The sequence below is a fragment of the Terrapene carolina genome, unplaced genomic scaffold, assembly GCF_002925995.2.
Source record: "Terrapene carolina triunguis isolate 2854851 unplaced genomic scaffold, T_m_triunguis-2.0 Scaffold88, whole genome shotgun sequence".
NCBI lineage: Eukaryota > Metazoa > Chordata > Testudines > Emydidae > Terrapene > Terrapene triunguis.
Window position 1 is genome coordinate 19,709,136 of NW_020664439.1, and position 22,742 is coordinate 19,731,877.

At 43.7% G+C, this 22,742-nt stretch overlaps 1 protein-coding gene across 1 annotated transcript in view; it reads right to left on the bottom strand.

The window, feature by feature from the left end:
- SLC9A9 (solute carrier family 9 member A9) overlaps positions 1 to 22,742 on the bottom strand; it is a 341,581-nt gene that overhangs the window by 214,760 nt on the left and 104,079 nt on the right. Inside the window, exon 5 of the mRNA XM_024214834.1 lies at positions 8,275 to 8,390. Coding sequence (XP_024070602.1) covers positions 8,275 to 8,390 — 116 coding nt within the window. The remainder of the gene's footprint in view (positions 1 to 8,274; positions 8,391 to 22,742) is intronic.

Consider the following 22,742-nt stretch of genomic DNA (forward strand, 5'->3'; position numbering starts at 1 on the left):
GTGAAGGCCATTGTTATAGCCAGAGTCAAGGAAGGAGGAGTGAAGAACCTTAAAGAACATCAAAGAATCATCAACGCGCATCCATAATGAAGGGCAGATTGACGACCCTGAGGTAAAGGCTGGCACCCCTAAAGACAATTGATTAAATCGGGAACAAAGGACAGGATGACCCTCTCGGAGGTGTATTGGAATGTTTACACCAATTAAGAAGTAACCGGTCACAAAGTGACACAGCAAAATCCATAGGCTTCAACAGAGAAGAAAACCTATAAGAACAGGGTGCTTTGCCATAGAACTTTGGGTTCGTCTTGCCACACTCCAGGAGCATCGGATCGCGACCGATAGAACCCCGCTCCCCTCTGTGACCAATCTGGCTGGCCACTAGATTGATCCAGACTCTGGACTGGTAACTATAAACATCACTGCAGGACTGTGTGTGTGTGTGTGTGTGTGTCTAAAAAGCATATGCTAACTGTGGTATTCTCAATAAACGCTGTGTGTATTTACCTTCCTCTATAAAGATCCCGTGTGCTTTGTATGAGCATAACAATATCTGATAAGCCCAGATCCTAACAGGCAGTTCAATGACAAATTGGAAGAAAATAAGATGAGAGACAATCCAATTAAACCACCCATACAGAAAAGGCTTTTCTCTAAAAATAACAGTTCCCATTTGAATTGTAGAGTCCTGACACTACTAGTCACCCATCCTACTCATGGCTTAGCTCAATGAGAAAAAGGGAGAAAACATCAACAAAACATTTTAATTACAAAGATATTTTAAATTTACATTATTTACACACAGTTTATGAAATGTCTTACCGCTGTTTTTATTAATGATCTTTTTAAACACAATGTGGTGATTTTGTAAAGAGCCAGAACTGCTCTAGCTGGTGGTTAATATCTATTTTTATAAAAAATCCCCACACACCACAGTACAACTCACATCTTCTGTGCAGCTGTAACCATAGTAACTCCAAATAGAAAAGGCCTTGTGATTATCAATATGACCAAAGGTAAGGGAGTTCATGTAGCTTTGAAATAGTTATGCTTCAGCAAACCTCTGTGGAGGTAAATGTGCTTCCTGTGCTTTAAATGTCAGAAGTTTTTTTTTTAAAGTGCTACGGGTAAGTAAAATGTCTTTAGATTGGAGTGTCATTATACAATAGTGTACTAATAACAGCACCCAAGACAAAGCCCTAAAGCAGCACTTTCCAGCAAATTCTCCCATTTTATTATGGTTAAGGCAAAGGTCAAGTCATTTTGCTAATGTGAACACCCATGGCATTCATATTATCCAGTTGTGAGTACATAGAATCAGAGCATTGCTCTGACTAATTTCTCTTACTGCTATTAATGATGCAGAATATTTGCCCAGTTTTGAAGTCAATGAGAATTGCACCCTGTATTGAGGCGAGGTGGCCTCCAGAGGACCCAGAGTGGGAGGGCCCCCGCATTGAGCCCTGGTGGGCGGAACCAGGGCCTAGTTGCCCCTTCTTCAGGAAGTGGGTGGGAGGGGCAGAAAGTATAAAAGGCGGCCCAGAAAACTCAGTAGGGAGGCAACCACCGGAGAGACCAGATGCCTCCTGTGGCCTCCCGAGCTGGGAAGCGGCGGAGGGTGCCGAGGGAGCAGAGGACTGGCCTGGGCCACCAGGGCCACTAGCTGATTCAGATCTGGAGGAAGCAGACAACTGGCCCGGACCGCCCAGACTGCTGTCGGACCTGAACCCGGAGGGAGAAGACAACTGGCCCGGACCACCAATGGACCAGACCCCCAAAGACTTGCTCGCGGTCCCGGAAGCCGCCATCAACCTCAACCCCTCCACACAGCAACAGGTACACCAAGAAGGGGAGTGTGGAAGTGGCCTAGGGGCAGCAGACTCCTGTCTGGCTGCAACGCTGACAGAGGATGAGTCAGCGTGTTGCGGCGTGGATCCCTGCTGACCCAGTGACAAAGCGCTTTGTCACTGCTAGGGCCCTGGGCCGGGATGCAGTGGAGTGGGTGGGCCTGCGTCCCCCCGCCACCCCAACCCAGGGGTGGCAGTCTCCCCGCCCCAGACTCTGGGTTGCCCCGCCTTGATCCAAGGCTGGGACCAATTGACTGTTTGTTTCCCACCCAGCCTGATCACAGGCCTAGGCCCCAGCTGCGAGCGGAGACTGCTTCATTCCCCACGGCGGCCGATGTATCAGTGACATAGTGAGGCAGGTGGACTCCCGAGGACCTGGAGTGGGAGGGCCCCCGCACCACTACATGCCCATGTAAGGAAGGAAAGAATTGGGACTCAGCTTTTTGTTCTAATTATTTCTATATTCTAATTATTGAAACTTTCATTTGGGACTAGGAAATCCGATACAACTGAGTAAGAATTTACTCCAAATTAGAATGGAACCAAGGTTTAAAAATGTTGGGTTAATGTTTCACTTACTTTCCAACACACCTTTTCACTTCTTGGCTTTGGCCAGGAGCAGAAGCAGAGGAGCAGAAATATCGAAAGGAAACTGTTCTCTTGTTGTTTACAGCTAAAATCTCCCAAGAAAGGAAATCAAAATGTCTGGAAATGCTGGGAGCCCACTCTTTCAAAAATCTGGCCTTATTTTGAACAAAGGAGATGGATATCAGCTTCAGATAACCAGTTATCTGACCTGAACCTTTGAAATGCATCCATTACAAAGCTACTCAGCTATAACTTAGTATCATAAATTGGCCAAGGAGAATTTCAGACACAAGAAGGAATGTCCCTTGCCAGAATCCAATAAAATGCCTAAGGTCTGTTTTATAGTACAACATTTAGATTGCTTAGTTGATAGAAACTAAACATGAACAAATGAATTTGGCCAAGAGAGAAATGAATCCAAATTTTTTTCAGAGTCAATTCAGTTTGTTATATCTTTTTCACTTTCACCAATGCAAAGACTCCTTTACCATTTAATTTATCCCTAATATCAGGACTGTTTCAGCACAGGTCCTCTCCTCACTCTAGCAGAGGGTCCTTCTTCAATGGGGTGAATTGCACAGCCCTCTCTCAGAAAAAAAGATCTGCCACCCAGATGATGAAAAAATGGATCTTACCAAGGGTGCTACTACTGAAGGGAGAATTAGCAGAAAGAGGAGCTAGGGTTTGCTGATGGATTGTGTCCAATGGATGAACAGAGGGTTAACTCACATTGAGGGCATATCCCAACATGAACTTCAGATAATAAGGAATTTTGGATATTTATCTGAATGCAACTTTGTGTTTCACCCATCAGCACAATGAAGAGAGGAAGCAGGCCTGGATATGTAGTCTTTACTATGGTAGATGGGGTACTCTAAGTCAATGATGCACTTGTAACCACAGCAGATCTTAAATTATACGGCACACATGATACCAGTCAGCTCTGTGTTCTTGGGGAACCAGGGCGCAGTATCTAGCCTGTCTGACTCATGAAGGACATCCCCCCTCCGCTCCAGCCTCTGCTTGAACCAAAACCCATCAGAGAAAAGACTTGCAGAGAGCAGTGAAGGGTGGTGGGAGACACACCTAGACCCCTCCTGACAAGGGTGATAGGATTAAGGAAACTCCCCTAGCCTCATCTGCATCAAAGATGGGACAGGGAGGCATCTCCATTAGCATACAGAATGGAGAACAGAGATTCCAAGGCAAGAACCACACCGAACTCTGGGACCAGAAAAGCAGGGAAGCACTGCATGATGGGGGATCTCTGCTCCAGATGTTAATGAACCCATGACTGCACACATCCTGCTCAGTAGTTATCAGACCAATTCTAGTAATACATCCTTGATTGATATCCAAAATACTGAAGCAGCCTAGTTGCATTGTGAGCTCCCTGGAAGGAACACCACCCATAGCTAGGAGTGATCAGCTCCTATTGTCTAGCTTAAAGAAAACCCTTGAGTCATCAGTTTACCCATAAACAAATCTAATGTTCTCCCTTGAACCATTGTTGTTTGCCTGCAAAAAACCCCTACCCATGCTCAAATGTATTCTGATGCATGGATCCAAACTCTGCATCAGTTCCACTGGGATTTCATCTTCTCCTGACTGATCATGCTGGGGGCTCTGCCTGTCTCCAGCACTCAGTACCCTGAGCTACCACCATCACCTGGGAACCCTGACCAGTTCAAGCTTCATGGAAATGGTGAGATCCCTCTCTTTCTGTTTTCTTTTCTACATCAGGTAGAACTTTCTAACCCTGACTTGTTTGATCAAGTATAGTTTTCTATATATGACTTTTGTAACCTTTAATAATGTAACTTATGTTGGTTTAGGGTCTCCTTGTGTAGTTATCACTATTATTCAATAAATAACTTTTATGGTTAAGCTGGTTGCTTCCCTCTCTCTCTCTCTCTGAACTTTACTCTTTTGTGTTTTTAGCTTCCCCAATTACTCTGCAGCAACACTTCTTTTACTTAAGCTAAAGATCCCTGTAGCACCCAAAAATACTGTGGGGTTTGCTCATCAAGTGGGTTATTACCAGTACAACTGTAATGTGAAAGCGGGGATAGGGACGTGCTGAACCTGTGATATATGAGGGTGGCAGCTTGAAAGTGCTACTCGACCCAGACTACTGAGTCCAGGGGGATATGGGGTTAGAAGCTTGAAAGTGCTGCTTGACCCAGTCTGCTGAGTCAAGGGCATAATAAGGGTGGCAGCCTGGAAGTGCTGTTCGACCCAGCCTGCTCAGGCTTACTCTATTCCGGTGCGATGTCTGTGGCATATAAGGGTTGCAGCTTGACAGTGCAGCTTGGCCCAGCAGGAAAACTCCACTGGGAGGGGACTTGCAGAAGGGAGAAGTAGAGCTCCATATGAAAACACATGTGACACAAACAGTACATTGATAGAATTAAAGACCCTCCCCCCCCAAAGAGTAACCCTAATAAATGAGCATACTCCAAAGTAATGGGCAAATCTGGTAACACACATGTATTTGGAAGACTGACATTTTTGTTTCTTCACCGGATAGGAACAATATGCTCAGACTTACTTATTTGAATCAACTATTTCCAACTGTGTTGCTATATAAACTGAGGCCCAGATCATGTACCACAGTGCAGCTGCACAGTACTAGACTCCCTGTGGAAAATAACCCTACAGGGGTTATCTAGACCAGAGAAGATCATCATGGCATATGGGGATCACAGGGGGTGTAGAGCTACATTAACCATGTGCGAGTCTTTGTTTCCCTCTTACGGTTGGACGCTTAACAGGTTTATGGGTCTGCTACTATGTGTCAAGCAGTATAGGGTCCTGCTTTTAGATCCAGAGGTCCCAAATTCAGTCCTTGCAGATGTCCCGTCCTGGGACACTGTTACAAATAATGTACTGCATGGGGATCTCAACTGCTGTGGATCTCTGATGCTCAGGACAAGTTTCCACGTTGCGGCTTCTAAATCACCACCTGCCTGCTGCTGGTATAGAGGAGATGGCTGGTGTGTTGAATTTTGAAATGACAAAAACAGGGACAAATTTTCCATGAAAATATTTGCAACCAACTCTATTGGGGAGTCCATACACCCCCATAATTCCTAGCTGCTGCATCAGCCCCGTAGGACTGTTGGCAGAATCATAGCTGAGAATCTGGGCCTGAATATTTCCTCACTCTATAAGTTTGAATAATGTCACTAGTATGAATGTGGCAGAGAAGGGTTGCTTCAGACATAACTGTTCTCAGTAATCTGAATGCCTTCTTTGCCCATACTGAATTATAAAATGAGATATTAAAAAATAATCTGGTTTATTATTTTAGGAAGTCTTATAAGACAATGTAAACCCAAAATTAAGAAAAGGAAACCCCCCTTTTTTTCTTTTCATACACATAATAACAATAAAATCATAGCGCAAACCCTCAGCAGGTTAGGATGCAATATATTTAGTTTAATAAATTAACAAAAGTAACATTTTTAATAATGCAAGCTCAGCCAGGAAAAGCAGGCAAGCAGGACTAAATTCCTCTTGTTAATACTTCAACATTACTGAAATATCTTATCTAGTTAGCCACAAAACTTGAGGTACTTAAAGCTGCACCTGTAATAGCACTAATTATCCAGTTGATCACAAGAGTTCTCAGCTGATTGATTATGTTCTTCTGTAATGAGAATAGATGATACCTCCAATTACATCTGATTTGCTTTACTTTTGATAAATTATGCCACTTGATCAGCATTATAAAAAATATACACATAACTCTGGTGTTTAAAACTACATTTATATAAGCACAGAAGGGAGAATTCTGCATATAGAAGCCTGTGCTTTTCAAAGTAAAATGAAGTAAAACCATCTGAAGGTTTGCCTGGAACATCATTGTCTTCTCCTGATAATTCTAAAGAATTATTAGGGGAAGACATATTTTGTAGAATGAAAGATTCAATAGGGACAGACAGAACTTGTTTTCTACGGGCCATGGAAAATAAACAGGCTGTATTGCAGAGATGGTGTGGTTACATTCCAGAAATTAGAGGGGATTTCCCAGGTATCCCAAAACTTAATGCAGAAATTTTTAGGGGAATTTAACAAAAAATTTAGGCAATGAAAAATATTAAAATGTATTTCAGGAAATTCTCAGTATTACAGTTTTTCCTTCATAGATGAACACATTTTCATAAGTCTCTACAGTAGCTTGCAGTGTTTCCAGATTTAAACTGTATTAGGTATATTTTCAAGACCCTCAAACACTTTCCCCAGTGTGTCCAAACACAAGTACAGTGGTAGTCCAAGTCCATATGCAAGTTCAGTGGGAAAGCATCTTGCATATTGGAGAACCTGTTCTTTATTGATTTTATATAAAACTATGTATGAGAAAGTAACAAACAAAAAACAAGTCCTAGACTGCTACATCACTGTCTTCCTATTCTCAACACTTATGTCACAATATTCTGTACCTCTCATTTGCATATCTGTGTTTACATTTCTAAGAGCTATATTCTTCACATATAATATAAAATTGTTCCATTTTATCATTAATCTGATAAATAAGAAGCTCATATGAAACAACTTCTGCCTTGTCAACAGATCAGTTTTTACCACCTTCTTAGGCTTAATCTCTTTTCACAACCAAGGGCAATTATAATCCATTTATTTAAAAAACAACACCTTGTAATCCAATGTACTGATGAAAAATCAGGTGGAAAATACAATTTTTACTTAGCTAGTAATTTATTATTCCATTTTATTTCTATAACATTTGACAAGATAATTTCGTTTGTTAGGAGATCACCAATTATCATGTGTCAAATTGCCACTCTCCTTCCTAGTCTAGCAGCACACATCAAAGTCCAGTATTTGAACAATAATAAGTAGAATAAGTTCTCTTATTAGTACAGTTTTTATAGTTAACATTCTATTGTATGTCCACTAGCAGATCCTACACCACAGTGAAATGCTTTTGACTGTCTATCATTAAAGCAATTAAGCATTTAATTCAAATTTCCATCTCTTTGAGAAATTGAAAATGCATGGATAGAATTAAAGGGACCAAATAACACTGTCTGAAATGTTGAAACTGGATGAGAGAACAAGACAAGACTGAATATTGGAAGAGCTGTTGGAGATGGTTTAGGTACTTTACGTAAGTAGGCATTAAATTACATGTAATATTGGTTGCTGATTGCTAGAGTTTGGTCTGGGCTGCAAAGTTTGGATCTGGATCAGAACTTTCCCAAAGTTCAGGGATGTGTGGACCTGGGGCTTTAGTTCTGGCCCATTTCTATATTACGCATATTATTACATAGGCAATGACAACCTATCAGGAATTAAGGTATCTAATTGGATACCTAATTGGAAAATCTATAAGCACATTGATAATTAAGGGCAGGATCTAACTCCCATTAAAGTCAATAGAAGGACTCTTATTGACTTTACTGGGAATTGGATCAGGACCTAAAAAGGGGGAGGAAGACGTGAGTGGGGAGGGTACGCCCACTTACATCAATGTTACATTTGACACTGCGTATCTAGAACAGAAGGATCTATCTCCTAGTATTATTATTCCTTAGTGACACTGGGAGGCATCCTCTAGAGTTTGGTCCATTTCAATATTTCAAAGTTTGTGGACTAAACAAGCACAATTAAACTAACTACTAACATAAATAAGAGAAGAATCTTTCCAGATAGTGAAATGTTTCTTTTGACCTAACATTTCTGGTTACGAGAATATCTATCAGCTATTTAACAGCAAATGGAGTAAAATCAGGAAGGCAGATGGAAACATTATATTCTGGTCTCCACATTTGACAGTTTTGTGGCCAAAAATTAAAAAAAAAAATTAAACAATTACCTGGGTCTGTAGCAGACATCAACGAGCCAAAAAATAAACAGTCCGTGAAGTGAAAATCCCCTCCTTTTAACTGGCCAACATGTAGCATGGCCTTCACAAAGCCATACATTATCAACCTGTCAGAGAAAAGAAAGACAGAGATGCAGACATAGTATTCCACTTTTACTCTCTTCATTTCACAGCACTAAATAGTTTCCTGTTTAAACCACTAGGTTGTCTTCTGCAACTTCTTTTAAATACACTTATTGTATGAGTACTAAACACAAATTGTTGCTGTCATATAAATCGACTTCTGTTTCAGCTGTTGAAATATTGTATCAAAATTGTCTAGACATTTGAAGAGCAAAAACCTTTTACTGAATATTAGCAATTTATTCACCTGCTGACAGATGACAATACATTTAGCCATTTATTTTACAAAAATAAAATAAAGTAATCTAAAGAAGAGATGATCAAAAGTAATCTGTCAAACATTATAGAGCCTTCATACAAACATAGTGACATGAGTGGCTGTGTTGACTTGTTCTGATGTTCTTAAACGGATTGTTTTCTCAGTGTGTGTGTGTGTGTGTTTAATGCTTCCAGTATAGACTGAGTTAAAACCGCAGGTTAGTCATCACAATGAGATGGATATTTAACACTCCCCAAAAAAATCAGTCAACAAGTCAGGTTTTAAAATGTGGTGCTACATGACTGCCAGTTTCACAAAACAACATTAAGGCCTTGTTTACACTATAGAGTTTTGTCGACAAAAGAGTGAATACATACACTCTGCGATGCACCTTTTGGCAGTGAAAATGCCCTGTTTTGGCAACAAAATAAAGCCATCCTGACGAGAGACATGAGGCTTTTTGTACAAAATTTTTGCTGACAAAGTGCCAGTGTAAACAACACACTTGATTTTATTGCTTTAATTGGCCTCCAGGAGGTGTCCCACAATTCCCATCTTGACTGCTCTGGTCAGCAGTTTGAACTACATCCGCCCATCCCCCTTCGAAGCCCCGGGCCGGGAATTTTTGAAATTCCATTTCCTGTTGGCTCAGCCTGGAGAGGTCTCATCACATTTTCCCAGGTGACCATGGCAGCTTATCTCAGCAAATGTTCACCCACTTGGACCACTGTGGAGTTGCTGGATCTGCTCAGTACATGGGGAGAGAAGGCTGTACAGTCCCAGCTGCACTTGAGCCGTAGGAATTTTGATACCTATGGGCAGGTTTATCGAGGCTTGTGTGAAAAGGGCTATGATCGGGACACACTGAAGTGCAAAGATAAAAGAGCTGAGGCAGGCGTACCATAAGGCGAAGGAGGCAAACCGTCGCTCCGGTGCTGCACCTAAGACCTGCTGGTTCTATAAGGAGCTGGATGCTATCCTCGGTGGCAACGCTACCTCCACTGCCAAGAACCCCGTGGATACTTTGGCGGGTCTGGAAGCAGTGGAAAGAGGACCTAACCCGGAGGACAAAGTCATTGATGAAGAGGTGGAGTTAGACGATGATGTGGCGCTCCCAGCGGGGTCGTCCAGTGGGGCAGGCAGCCGGGAACTGTTCACCACTCCGGAGGTGTCTAGCCAGTCTCAGCAGTTGCTCTCTGGAGAGCAAGAAGCAGGAGAGGAGACACCTGGTAGTGGCTGTGGTTTGTGTAGTGCAGAGGTGGGTTCAAGGTATAGAAATGTACAAGGCTGGCTGTGTTTCTGTGTGCTGGACATTCCCCTGTGCAGCTAATCAGTACGGTGGAACAGGGTGTTGATGCATGCCGAGATCTCACCGGAATCCTCCAGAGAGATCTCTAGGAAATTTTCCTGGAGGTATTTGGCAATCCTCTGCCGAAGGTTCTTTGGCAGAGCTACCTTGTTCCTTCCCCCATTGTAGGAAACTTTCCCGCGCCATTTGGCAATCACTTGTGCAGGGACCAAAACAACACACAGGCAGGCAGCATAGAGACCGGGGAGAAGCCACAAGCATGGAGTAGATGTGCCCTTGCTTTCCTGCTTACCCTCAACAGTGAGATATCTGCTACAATGACCCCAGCCTGTGGAAAAGTGTGGGAGAATTTTAGAATTTTTCCCCTAGTCGGCTGCAATGCAACCCTTGCAGAGTGCTCTTTTCCCCATGTAGAGCGCCCCCAGGCAACACACACCATGCTTTGGTATTCACCAAGATGTGAGCTTGCCAAAGATCAGTTAGAAAGTGATTGCTGTGTTACCAGAGGTGTATTTTACTGAAATGTTTCAATACTGTGCGTGAACTAGATAATCATGCTTCTCTGCATTGTTCCTTGTGCTTTGGCAGATGTGGCCTTGAGTAACACCGGCCAAGTGTCTCCACCAAATAAGAAAGCGCCCAAGATGGAGCAAAGAAGACATGTTCCGCGAGGTACTGTACTTCTCCAATGCATAGAAAAGGGAATGCAAGGAGTGGAGGGAAGCCAAAAGGCAGGACAGAAAAGAAAATCAGGAGTTTGTTAAGGATGCTACTGAGTGAATGATTAAAGTCAGTGCGGAGCAAATGCAGATGCAGAAGTCCTTAATAATGCTGCAGACTGAGCAGATGTGTGCCTGCCCTCCCTTATAGCATATTCAGAACTCTTTTCCAGGCCCCCTCCTCCCCCCAAAAAAACTCCTCCTGCAAAGTCCTTTCTGCTTTACGGGACTTCTCGGTTTCCCCTTCACTCCACTCCCTTGGACAACTTTCAAAATGATAGCTGGACCTACACACAGCTCTGAAAGTCTGCCCTTCCCTGGTAACTCCTTTCCCATCAAGCGTCTTTGTCTGTGTGTGTTGTTTCTTGTGCAGTAATAATAATAATGATTTGTTTCCTACAAATTGAGATAGCAGGCACTACCATACATACATACATACATACATAGGCAGTTTTATGATTTGCTTACTGGAATGTAAGGCCCCAAATTTCATCATTGCTTCCTAGGAAAACTACATGTAATGTAACATTGCAGCACCAATCATAGAGATATATATTACTGGTTCTCATTTTCGAAGTGTTGCCTCAAAGCTGCCCTAATTCCAGTTGCCCCCTCTGGGCCCCTCTGATAGCCCTGGTATCTGACTGCTCAAAATCAGCAGCCAAGCAGTCTTCCTCAACACTCCACCCCTGAGCAAATCTTTCACCCGTAGCTTCACAGAGATTATGCAGCTTTGACCATGGGAATATTATCCTCATTGAGGTCTAACCTGCCATAAAGGCATCACCAGCACGCCTTTAATCTGCTAAAGACACATTACACTGTCATCCGGCACCTACTCCGACTGTTGTTGAACCACTCCTTACTGCTGTCCAGGTTTCCTGTGTAAGGTTTCATGAGCCATGGCTGTAAGGGTCTCTGGGTCTCCCAGGTTCACTATGGGCATTTCAACATCCCCCACTATAATCTTTTGGTCTAGAAAGAAAGTCCCCACTTGTAATTTTCTATACATGCCAGTGTTCCTGAAGATGCGTGCATCATGCACCTTCCTGGACCACCTCATGTTGATGTCAGTGAAATGCCCACGGTGATCCACAAGTGCCTGCAACACCATGGAGAAGTACCCCTTCCTATTGATGTACTCCGTCGCAAGGTGGTCTGGTGCTAAAATTGGAACATGCTTGCCATCTATCACCCCTCCACAAAGCCGTCCACTATGTTACGCAAATTTCCCAGAGTCACGGTACTTTGTAGCAGGATGCAATTAATTGCCCTGCACACTTGCCTTAATCTAACCTCAATGGTCCACTTCCCAACTCCAAATTGATTTGCGACTGATCGGTAGCAGTCTGGAGTCACCAGCTTCCACACAGCAATCGCCACGTCCACGCTTTTCCACCGACAGGGCAGCTCTCATTCTAGTGTCCTTGCTCCGCACACAGTTCCAGGAAGGTTGCTTTCCGCATCCAAAAGTTCTGTAGCCACTGCTCGTCATCCCAGACCTGCATAACGATGCGATTCCACCACTCAATGCTTGTTTCCTGAGCCCAAAAGTGATGGTCCACAGTCTGCAGCTGTTGCGTGAGTGTCAAAAGCTATCTAAAGTTGCTCCTATCCATATCACACAGCATGTCAGGCAACTGGGAGTCTTCTTCAGTTAGGAACTTCGTGATTAACTGCACTGCCATCGGCGATGTCTTCATAAGACTTATTAGAGTATAGGAGAGCAGTACGGGATTCATCCTTTCACACAGAGATGGCGGGGTGAACAGCAAACAAGGACCACTGTAAAATGCCGCGAAAGAAAGCCGGAAGCCCATGGAATGCTGGAACAGAAAACAATGCATCATGGGACATTGAGTCCAGTCCCAAGATGCACCACGATCTGCTCTGCCTTCCCACCTAGCGGCAGAAGGTGTCAAGCTGGACTGTAGGATAGGTACCCACAGGGCATTTCTCACACTGTGGGTGATAGTGCCCCATCTGTGGACGCGCTCTGCCAACCGAGGGAGCGAGTGTGAACATGCAATATCGATTTTTATTAAAACGTTTTTGAGTGTTGACATGACTTTTGTCAACAGAACTCTGTAGTGTAGAGAAGGCCTAACATTGGATTGTGTACTGAAGGGCTTGTCTACATGGGGAAGCTATTGTGAAATAAGCAAGGGTATGAATTTAAAGCACAATAGCTCTTCCACACTAGCTTCCTGTGTGGATACTTTATTACACACTAAGTACCTTTGTGCTGTTCATCTTAATCCACTTTGGTCTGGAAGTTATATTCCAAAGTAGTTTCAGATAAACCACATAAAGACACTCTTAGTGCAGAATAAGAGTGTCCGCATGGGGAGCTAATGTGGAAAATCTAGTCAGCTATACCTATTCCAGACTATTTCCCTGCGTAGACAAGCCCTAAGTAGTAATGAGATAAAAGACACATAATTTAACTCTGCATTTGAAGTAATCCTGAAATAAGCTCACTTGATAATAAGAACTGTAGTTAATTATTCTGTTTTTCCATACACTTCCAATACATCTAATATTACAAATAATTGGTTTGGTACTGCCTCCTTAAATATGGGTGGCACACAATGATGTCAGTGGCAGCTGTGTCCTTATCCAAGGCCAGAACTGGATTCATTATATATAGAGATATGAATACCAACAGTTTTTTAGAAAATATTTAGATAACCACACTCACCTGGATATATGACATATACTGGCCAAATATTGCTCTCATCAACACACACTAAACTCCACTAAGGGCATGGCTACACTTGAGAGTTAGAGCGCATTAAAGAAGCCCCGTGCGCTCTAACTCACGACGTGTCCACACTGGCAAAGTACGTAGAGCACCCGTACTCCACAGCTAGAGTGCTCCTGGTACTCCACCTCGGCGAGTGGAATAATGCTTGATGCGCCCCCGCTGGAGCGCCGCAGCACCAGTGTGGACGCCCTGGTCTGTTAAGGCGCTCTGATCGGCCTCCAGAAGTGTCCCACAATGCCTGTTCTAGCCACTCTGGTCATCACTTTCAACTCTACTGCCCTGCCCTCAGGTGACCAACTGTCAGACCTGCCCTTTAAATTCTCTGGGAATTTTGAAAATCCCCTTCCTGTTTGCTCAGCCAGGCGTGGAGTGCTCTCAGTGAATCTTTCCAGGTGACCATGCCTCCACGCACCAGGCGATCCCCAGTATGGAGCAATGGAGAAGTGCTGGACCTCATCAGTGTTTGGGGGGAGAAAGCTGTCCAGTCCCAGTTGTGCTCCAGCCGTAGGAATTACGATACCTTCGGGCAGCTATCAAGGGACATGATGGAAAGGGGCCATGACCGTGATGCACTGCAGTGCAGGATTAAAGTGAAGGAGCTGCGGAATGTCTACCGCAAAGCACGAGAGGCAAAGTGCCGCTCCGGTGGTGCCCCCACTAGCTGCCATTTCTACAAAGAGCTGGACGTGATACTTGGGGGAGACCCCACTTCCACTCTGAGGACCACCATGGACACTTCAGAGACCAGTTCAACAAGGCAGGAGGAGGAGAAGGAAAGCAGGAGCGAGGGTGCTGAGGAAGAGGAAGACACCCCGGAATCCCAAGATGCATGCAGCCAGGAGCTGTTCCCAAGCCAGGAGGAAGGTAGACAGTCGCGGCGGCCGATGTTTGGGGAAGGACAAACACCAGAGGAGGTGCCCGGTAAGCGGCTTTTATTTTGGGAAGGAAGTTATTCGGTGCGGGCTCTTGGGGCGAGGAGGGTTAGGTCTGAATGCATGCCTAGATGCGGAATAGGGTGTTGATGTGCTCTCTTACATCGTGGTAATCAGCCTCAGTGATGTCTTCAAAGGTCTCATCCAGAACTTGGGCAATGCACTTGTGCAGGTTTCTTGGGAGAGCCACTGTGGTCCTTGTCCCAGTCAGGCTAACATGTCCATGCCACTGTGCCGTGAGGGGCGGGGGGACCATTTCTGCACACAGGCAAGCTGCATATGGGCCAGGGCAGAAGCCGCATTGCAGTAGAAGACCTTCCCTTGCTTCCCAGGTCACCTTCAGCAGTGAGATATCTTCCAGGATGACCTCCTGTGGAAAATGTGGGGACAGTGTTCAGTATAGGTGCCCCCTGCAGCTGTTGGCTCTCCCCAAGGCACAGAAATCCAGAGGACAGTACGCCGTGAAACAATCAGCTTTGGGACGGGCAAATTATGCTATTGTGTAGACTGTGCTTGCCGTTAAGTACAGGGGAATCATTGCTCTGTCTGGTGTGAACAATGCTGCCTCTGTTAAGTGTTGCATTTTGCCTTTACAGATGCAACCTTGAGATCTCAGCCATCCGTGTTATCACCGGCCGAAAGACTCTAAAGAATTAGGAAGAGGCCACGTAGAAGCAAAGAAGACATGCTACATGAAGTAATGCAGCAGCCCCTTAATGAGAATCTAAAAGCGCAGGAGTGGAGGGAGAGTGAAGGGAGGATCTGCCGCCAGAACGAGGAGTGCTGGCACAAAAGCGCGAAGCTCTGGCAGCAAAGCACGGATCCATAGGCGCCGACTCCATGGGTGATCCAGGGTTGGAGCACCCACGGGGAAAAATTGGTGAGTGCTCTGCACCCACCGGCAGCTCCCCACCCTAGCTCACCTCCGCCTCCTCCCCTGAATGCGCCGCTGCATCCTGCTTCTCCTTCTCCCTCCCAGCGCTTGCACTGCAAAACAGCTGTTTTGTGCGGCAAGCCTGGGAGGGAGGAGGAGGAACGTGGCGCGCTTGGGGGAGGAGGTGGGGCCAGGGCGGGGATTTGGGGAGGGGTCCAATGGGGCAGGGAGGGGCAGAGTTAGGGTGGGGACTTTGGGGCAGGGGTGGAGTCGTGGTGGGGGCGCGAGCACCCACCGGCGCAGAAAAAAGTTGACACCTGTGCACGGATCGGCTGATAAGCATCATGGAGCGCCAAGCGGACTTGATCCAGGCACTCGTAACCACGCAGGCAGAGCACTACCGTGCCTCCCCTCCACAGCCCTTGTCCCAAAACTCTTGGATTTTTTGGCTTTGAAAACATTCTTTATTACTGCATAGTGTAAATGATACCTTAGCCCAGGAAAGCAACAGGCACTGCAAGTCAGTGTAACAAACACAGATTCCTACTAAGATTGGAACCACTGCACTTCACTCCCGTGCAGGGCACCAAACATTACTGGTGGCTTTCAGCCTCTAATTGCTCCCTCAAGGCATCCCTAATCCTTGCAGCCCCACGCTGGGCCCCTCTAATTGCCCTGCTCTCTGGTTGTTCAAATTCAGCCTTCAGGTGTTGAACCTCCGAGTTCCATGCCTGAGTGAATCTTTCACTCTTCCCTTCACAAATGTTATGGAGGGTACAGCATGTGGATATAACCGCGGAGATGTTGTCATCGGCCAGGTCCAGCTTCCCATACAGAGAGAGCCAGCAGCCCTTTAAATGGCCAAAAGCACACTCCACAGTCATTCTGCACCGGCTCAGCCAGTTGTTGAACCGCTCCTTGCTGCTGTCAAGGCTCCCTGTGTAGGGTTTCATGAGCCACGGCATTAAACGGTATGCAGGGTCTCCAAGGATCACAATGTCTCCACCAACTTCCCCTATGGTGATCTTCTGGTCTGTGAAAAAAGTCCCGGCTTGGAGCTTCCTGAACAGGCCGGTGTTCTGAAAGATGCGTGCGTCATGCACCTTTCCAGGCCAGCCTGCGTTAATGTCAATGAAACGACCACGGTGATCCACAAGCACCTGGAGAACCATAGAGAAATACCCCTTCCGATTAATGTACTTGGAAGCTAGGTGGGCTGGTGCCAGGATTGGAATATGCATCCCATCTATCACCCCTCCACAGTTAGGGAAACCCATTTGTGCAAAGCCAGCCACAATGTCCTGCATGTTACCCAGAGTCACGGTTCTTCTAAGCAGGATGCGATTAATGGCCCTGCAAACTTGCATCAACATGATTCGAACGGTCGACTTTCCCACTCCAAACTAGTTAGCAACCGATCAGTAGCTATCTGGAGTTGCCAGCTTCCAGATTGCAATAGCCACCCACTTCTCCACCCTCAGGGCAGCTCTCAATCTCATGTCCTTGCGCTGCAGGATGGGGGCGAGCTCCTCACACAGTCCCATGAAAGTGGCTTTTCTCATCCGAAAGTTCTGTAGCCACTGCTCGTCATCCCTTGCAGGATGATGTGATCCCATCACTCAGTACTTGTATCCCGAGCCCAAAAGTGGCGTTCCACGGTGATGAGCATGTCCGTGAATGCCACAAACAATCTCGTGTTGTATGCATTACTTGAGTCGATATCATCGTTGGAGTCCTCACTGTCAGTTTGGATCTTGACTGCCAAACGTGACATGCTGGCGAGACTCGTCAGCATATTCCTCAGCAGTTTGGGCTCCATTCCCGCAAACCGAATGGGAAGACAGCGTGCAGTACAAAAAACGGTGAAGGATGGCGCCAAATGTGGACGGAAGCACAGGGATTGCTGGGATGCGAACTGATGCATCACAGGGCATTGGGACAGGACCCAGAATGCCCTGCACCCCCCACCCCCTTCCCACAAGCCACAGCGCCAGAATGGGAAGAGGTGCTCTGTGGGATAGCTGCCCATAATGCACCGCTCCCAGTGCCACTGCAAGTGCCGTAAACGTGGCCATGCCAGTGCGCTTGCAGCTGTCAGCGTGGATAGACTGCAGCGCTTTCCCTACTGTGCTCTACGAAGGCTGGCTTAACTCAAAGCGCTCTACATTTGCAAGTGTAGCCATTCCCTAAAGTGACATACACAGAAGATCAGAATGGCAGCTTAAGCAGTACTGAAAACATTTAGCCTAATAGTTAATTAAAATTGTTCTTAGATCCTTTATCAAGCTGTAGTTTCTCTAAAACACATTAAGTCTATTAAATGAAGATTGTTCTTGAAGCAGGCAGATGCATTACTGCAGAATTCCTCAATTGCCCAGCAGAGTTGTGCATTTATTTGTATAGACTACCTAGCAGATAGTTAACCCAAAATTGTTCTCACACAGTTTATCCAGCTGTGGTTATTGTTGATGAATAATTTCTATTTCCCCAAGTAGTGAAGAATCAGACTTTGGAATGAAGTGAGCCTTTCTTCTCCCCAGACAGACCCTGCTCCAGAGGATGGGGCTTTTCACAAAGGAGTGTGGTGCTGCTGTCGTGATGTGAAAATGTCTCACACCATAGCTGTAATTCCATGTAACAATTGCAAGTATTGACCTGCTTGCAGTGATGACTGGAGGTACCAAAGTTCAGTTAAGAACCTCGTTGTTGTTTTTGTTTTAAGTGACGTTTTAGCTGATTGGCTAAATTAAGTGTTTCAGTATTGTTTAAACACTGAGCGTAGCTGCCTTTCTGGTCTTTGGTATCAATTCTAATAGAGCACTGAATATTTTCAATGCTTGTCAATTCAGTGCTTGCAAAAGATGGCAGACTGATGAGACAGAGCTGTATACTGACATCTTTTATCCAAAGAACAGATCAGAAGCTGCCATGAGGCTCTACAAATGTGCCTCAAACATTACCTGGAGGTATCACCTGTAGGAGTGAGATCATACCACCGTTCTGGATTTTCAAAGGTACCTAAGAAAGAAAGGAATCCAGTGCCCACTTGACTTCAGTGGAAATTTAGTACTTATCTCACTTTCAGACCTTTGCAAATCTCAGTATTTGTTTGCATGACCATTCAGTTCTTGGCCCTCTGCTTAGACTGGAAATAATGCGGCTAATTAGTGCCAACAGTGGTGGGATTTCCAGAGATGTGGACACATGACTGGAAACAGGATAGAGACTAGCAAACATAAATAATATTTGTCTTTGCCGTCTTTAAAAAAACATATTCACACTTAAGTTATGCTAAATATCCTTAAAATGATGGCTTAAACCAGCAAAACCTGTATGAAGGCAGAGGCTCAAGGTTTCAAATATATGCAAGCACACACAGGATGTGACCCTCCTAGGAGTGAAATTACAGATTTATGTGAACACCAGGAAGTTACTCTTCTAAGTCAGGCACTCCTATAAGCATGCACACACTTAGACATGCACGTTGGCCTTACTTTTCAAATTCCAAAATCTTCAGTGAATTAACCCCCAAAGCATGACAGGTTGGGCATATACAGTCGTATAGGTACATAGAATAAACTATATGGTAAAGCCTATGGGGCAGAGCCTCAACTTGTATAGTTACAGTGAAAAATATGGAGCGACCCAATTCATACCAGCTGAGGATCTGGCTCTTTATTTTAAATAAACAGGAAAATGAAATGTTATGTTCGCTATGTTTACGTCACCATCTATATTTTGGGTCATTAATATATTTCAGAAAAACAATGTTACGTTTTAGGTGATTGTGTCACTGTTTATTGCTTGGTGAACACAATTTAAAGGGTCTTTTGGGATACAGATAAAGGGCCTGATTCTACTCCAATTAGAGACAATTAAAATTGTATCATTTACTTCAGTGGGAGCAGGATCAAGACCAAACTAACCATTTCAGTAAGACAACATAGAGTGAATTAAATTTAAAAACACTTTGACTTTCACCTCTCATTTAGAAGTAGCATATGATATGAAGATCATATCTTAATGAAGGTCATTTCTTAATAGAGATACCATAAGAAATGTAAAAAAGTATAACAGTTGGCTACAGATGTTTTAAAGAACATTTAAATAAAACTGGTTCATTTCTATTTCATTTAGGGTTTTCTAGCCAGCTCAACAGGCAGTGTTCTTGTCATCTTTTCAACAAAATGTTAAAATGCCCTCTAGATATACAAGATAAACCAAAAACCCACATGGGCAAATTCTCATCTGGTGTAAATTGTCATCAGTGGAGCTATGACCATTCACACCAGGAGAAGATCTGCCCCCAGGAAATAATTTATACATTTGCAGCACAATATAAAATAGATTTATACAAATAAAATTTGAAAATAGAAGTACACACACATGTGAATGTACGTGAATTTATTTCTCTGGAAATATGACAGGCTGAGTATGTTATTTGTTTAGTTTGTTTTATTTACATTTGAAATGACATTGTATTTATTATATTGCATAGTGAGGCAGATTCTAATCTCAGTTACACAAACATATACCCATGGTAGTTCCATTTAAATCAGCTGCAGTTGATAGATTCTGAAGTCAGAGTAAACCCAGAATAATTCCACTCAAAATCATTGGAGTTACTCCAGGTTTACATTAGTGTAACTGAGATCAGAATCTGCCCCTCTGTTTTCTTGCTCATCAATTCTTCTTAGCTGAAAATGTCAGCCTACCTGTATCATTTTATACAGTTACATGTAGAGGTTATTATGTGAAAACCATTGATTGTCCAAAGTCAACAGAGGACACTTTGCAAGGATGCAATTTATCTCTGAGCAATGTTAATAATGGGTTTCTTGAAATTATTAGTTAATGAGCTAGTACAAACACTTCCATTCCACAACAAAGAATGTATTTGTAAGTTGGATCTGGCTGGATATTTGAATTCCCAGCCACAGTGATATCATACAGTACTGCACATCAGGAGTGCTTTTTAATGGAAATCCAGTGAGGAAAGCACACCTTTGCGACAGCTTGCCATTAATCCTGGGAAATGGCCTGCACTGAGGTTGCTATTGCTTTTATAAGGTGAAAAGGGTTGGGGTGTGAGGAGAAGGGAGTCATATTGATTTTATGGGTGATACCATTTCAGTTTATATGTACGGGGGTTTCTAGGGAATTCATGTCCCCCTCTATGTTAGCAAATCAAATTGTTTTCATCATCTTGCAACAATCCATTTAGTGTTTGATAAATAGAATTATTAAAGAATCAGCTACAAAACGGTAAATAAATGTAAATGGACAGTTATTTTGAGTTTCTTCCAGACTGTCTATGGCCCACTGGGGAACAATTTAAGATCAAAACACAGGTTGTTGACACAACACAACTCTCATGGATTTGTAACTGGTTAAAAGATAGGAAATAAAGGGTAGGAATAAATGGTCAGTTTTCAGAATGGAGAGAGGTAAATAGTGGTGTCCCCCAGGGGTCTCTACTGGGACCAGTCCTATTCAACGTATTCTTAAATTATCTGGAAAAAGCGGCAAACAGTGAGGTGGCAGAATTTGCAGATGATACAAAACTACTGAAGATAGTTAAGTCCCAGGCAGACTACGAAGAGCTACAAAAGGATCTCTCACTACTGGGTGATTGGGCAACAAAATGGCAGATGAAATTCAATGTTGATAAATACAAAGTAATGCACATTGGAAAACATAATCCCAACTATATATATAAAACGATGAGGGTCTAAATTAGCTGTTACCACTCAAGAAAGAGATCTTGGAGTCATTGTGGATAGTTCTCTGAGTGGAGTGGATAGTTCTCCACTCAATGTGCAGCGGCAGTCAAAAAAGCGAACAGAATTCTGGGAATCATTAAGAAAGGGATAGATAAAAAGACAGAAAATATCATATTGCCTCTATATAAGTCCATGGTACGCCCACATCTTGAATACTGTGTGAAGATATGGTTGACCCATTTCAAAAAAGGTGTATTGAAATCGGAAAAGGTTCAGAAAAGGGCTACAAAAATGATTAGGGGTATGGAACGGCTGCTGAATGAGGAGAGATTAATAAGATTGGGACTTTTCAGCTTGGAAAAGAGAGACTAAGGGGGGATATGATTGAGGTCTATAAAATCATGACTGGTGTGGAGAAAGTAAATAAGGAAGTGTTATTTACTCCTTCTCATAACACAAGAACTAGGGGTCACCAAATGAAATTAATAAGCAGCAGGTTTAAAACAAATGAAAGGAAGTATTTCTTCACACAATGCACAGTCAACCTATGGAACTCTTTGCCAGAGGATGTTGTGAAGGCCAAGACTGTAACAGGGTTCAAAAAAGAACTAGATAAATTCATGGAGGATAGGTCCATCAATGGCTATTAGCCAGGATGGGCAGGGATGGGGTCCCTAGCCTCTGTTTGCCAGAAGCTGGGAATGGGCGACAGGGAATGGATCACTTGATGATTACCTGATCTGTTCATTCCCTCTGGGGCACCTGGCATTCGCCACTGTTGGAACACAGGATACTGAGATAGATGGACCTGTGGTCTGACCCAGTATGGCCGTTCTTATGTAACTCCATAATAACAAGTGTGTCTGTTCTGTGGAAGGATGGTTCCACCCCCCTGCTCCCACGATTTCTGGATATCAAATCATCTCTAGTACTAATGCCAAGCTACACATTCAAAAATGAACACCAAGGCTGAGATTTTCAAAGCTATCTAAGGGATACAGATGCCCAATTCACATTAAAATTCACCCAGATCCCTTTAGATGCCTTTGAAAAGCTCAATCTTAAACTGTGCTTACAAAATTACTTGTTTATCTCACACACCTGTTGCATCTTCTCATTAACTTAGATTATAAGCACTTTGGGGTAAGGGGTAATCTTTTCAGCATACTTGTACAGCACCTAGCATAATGGAATCCTTATCCCTGACTGATGATACTGTGATAGTAAAAATTAAATAAGCCTTTACACAGGAAATTTCTTGTTTTCTGCATGCAAATCTGGGTTTTGCATACAGAACATCTATCTAATATATTACTGTAGTATCTGAGCACCTCACCTAATGTACTAATCTTTGCAACACCCCTGTGAGGTAGAGTAGTACTATTATCTTGCAGCACAGAGAGAGTATAGTGCATATGTAAGCACCTAAGCATCAAGCATTTGACCATGGTTAAACAAGAAGTCGGAGGCGGGGGGGAATTAAAGCTCTGTTTCCCACATCCAAGGTTATAGCCCCTAACCAGTGGACCATCCTCTCTCTCATAGGTGAACATGTAAATATTACAGGTGAAAATTAGCCAATGGTTTTGAAAGTTTCACCTTTAAATCTCTGGATAACTGGAAATACCAGCTACTCAAATTCCAAAAAAGTAAATAAAACAAGTATTAATGAGTATTGAATAAATAGCATTCAATCAGATTCACAACTGATTCAATACTGCAAAAAATATTATTCAAATTAATGATCTGATAA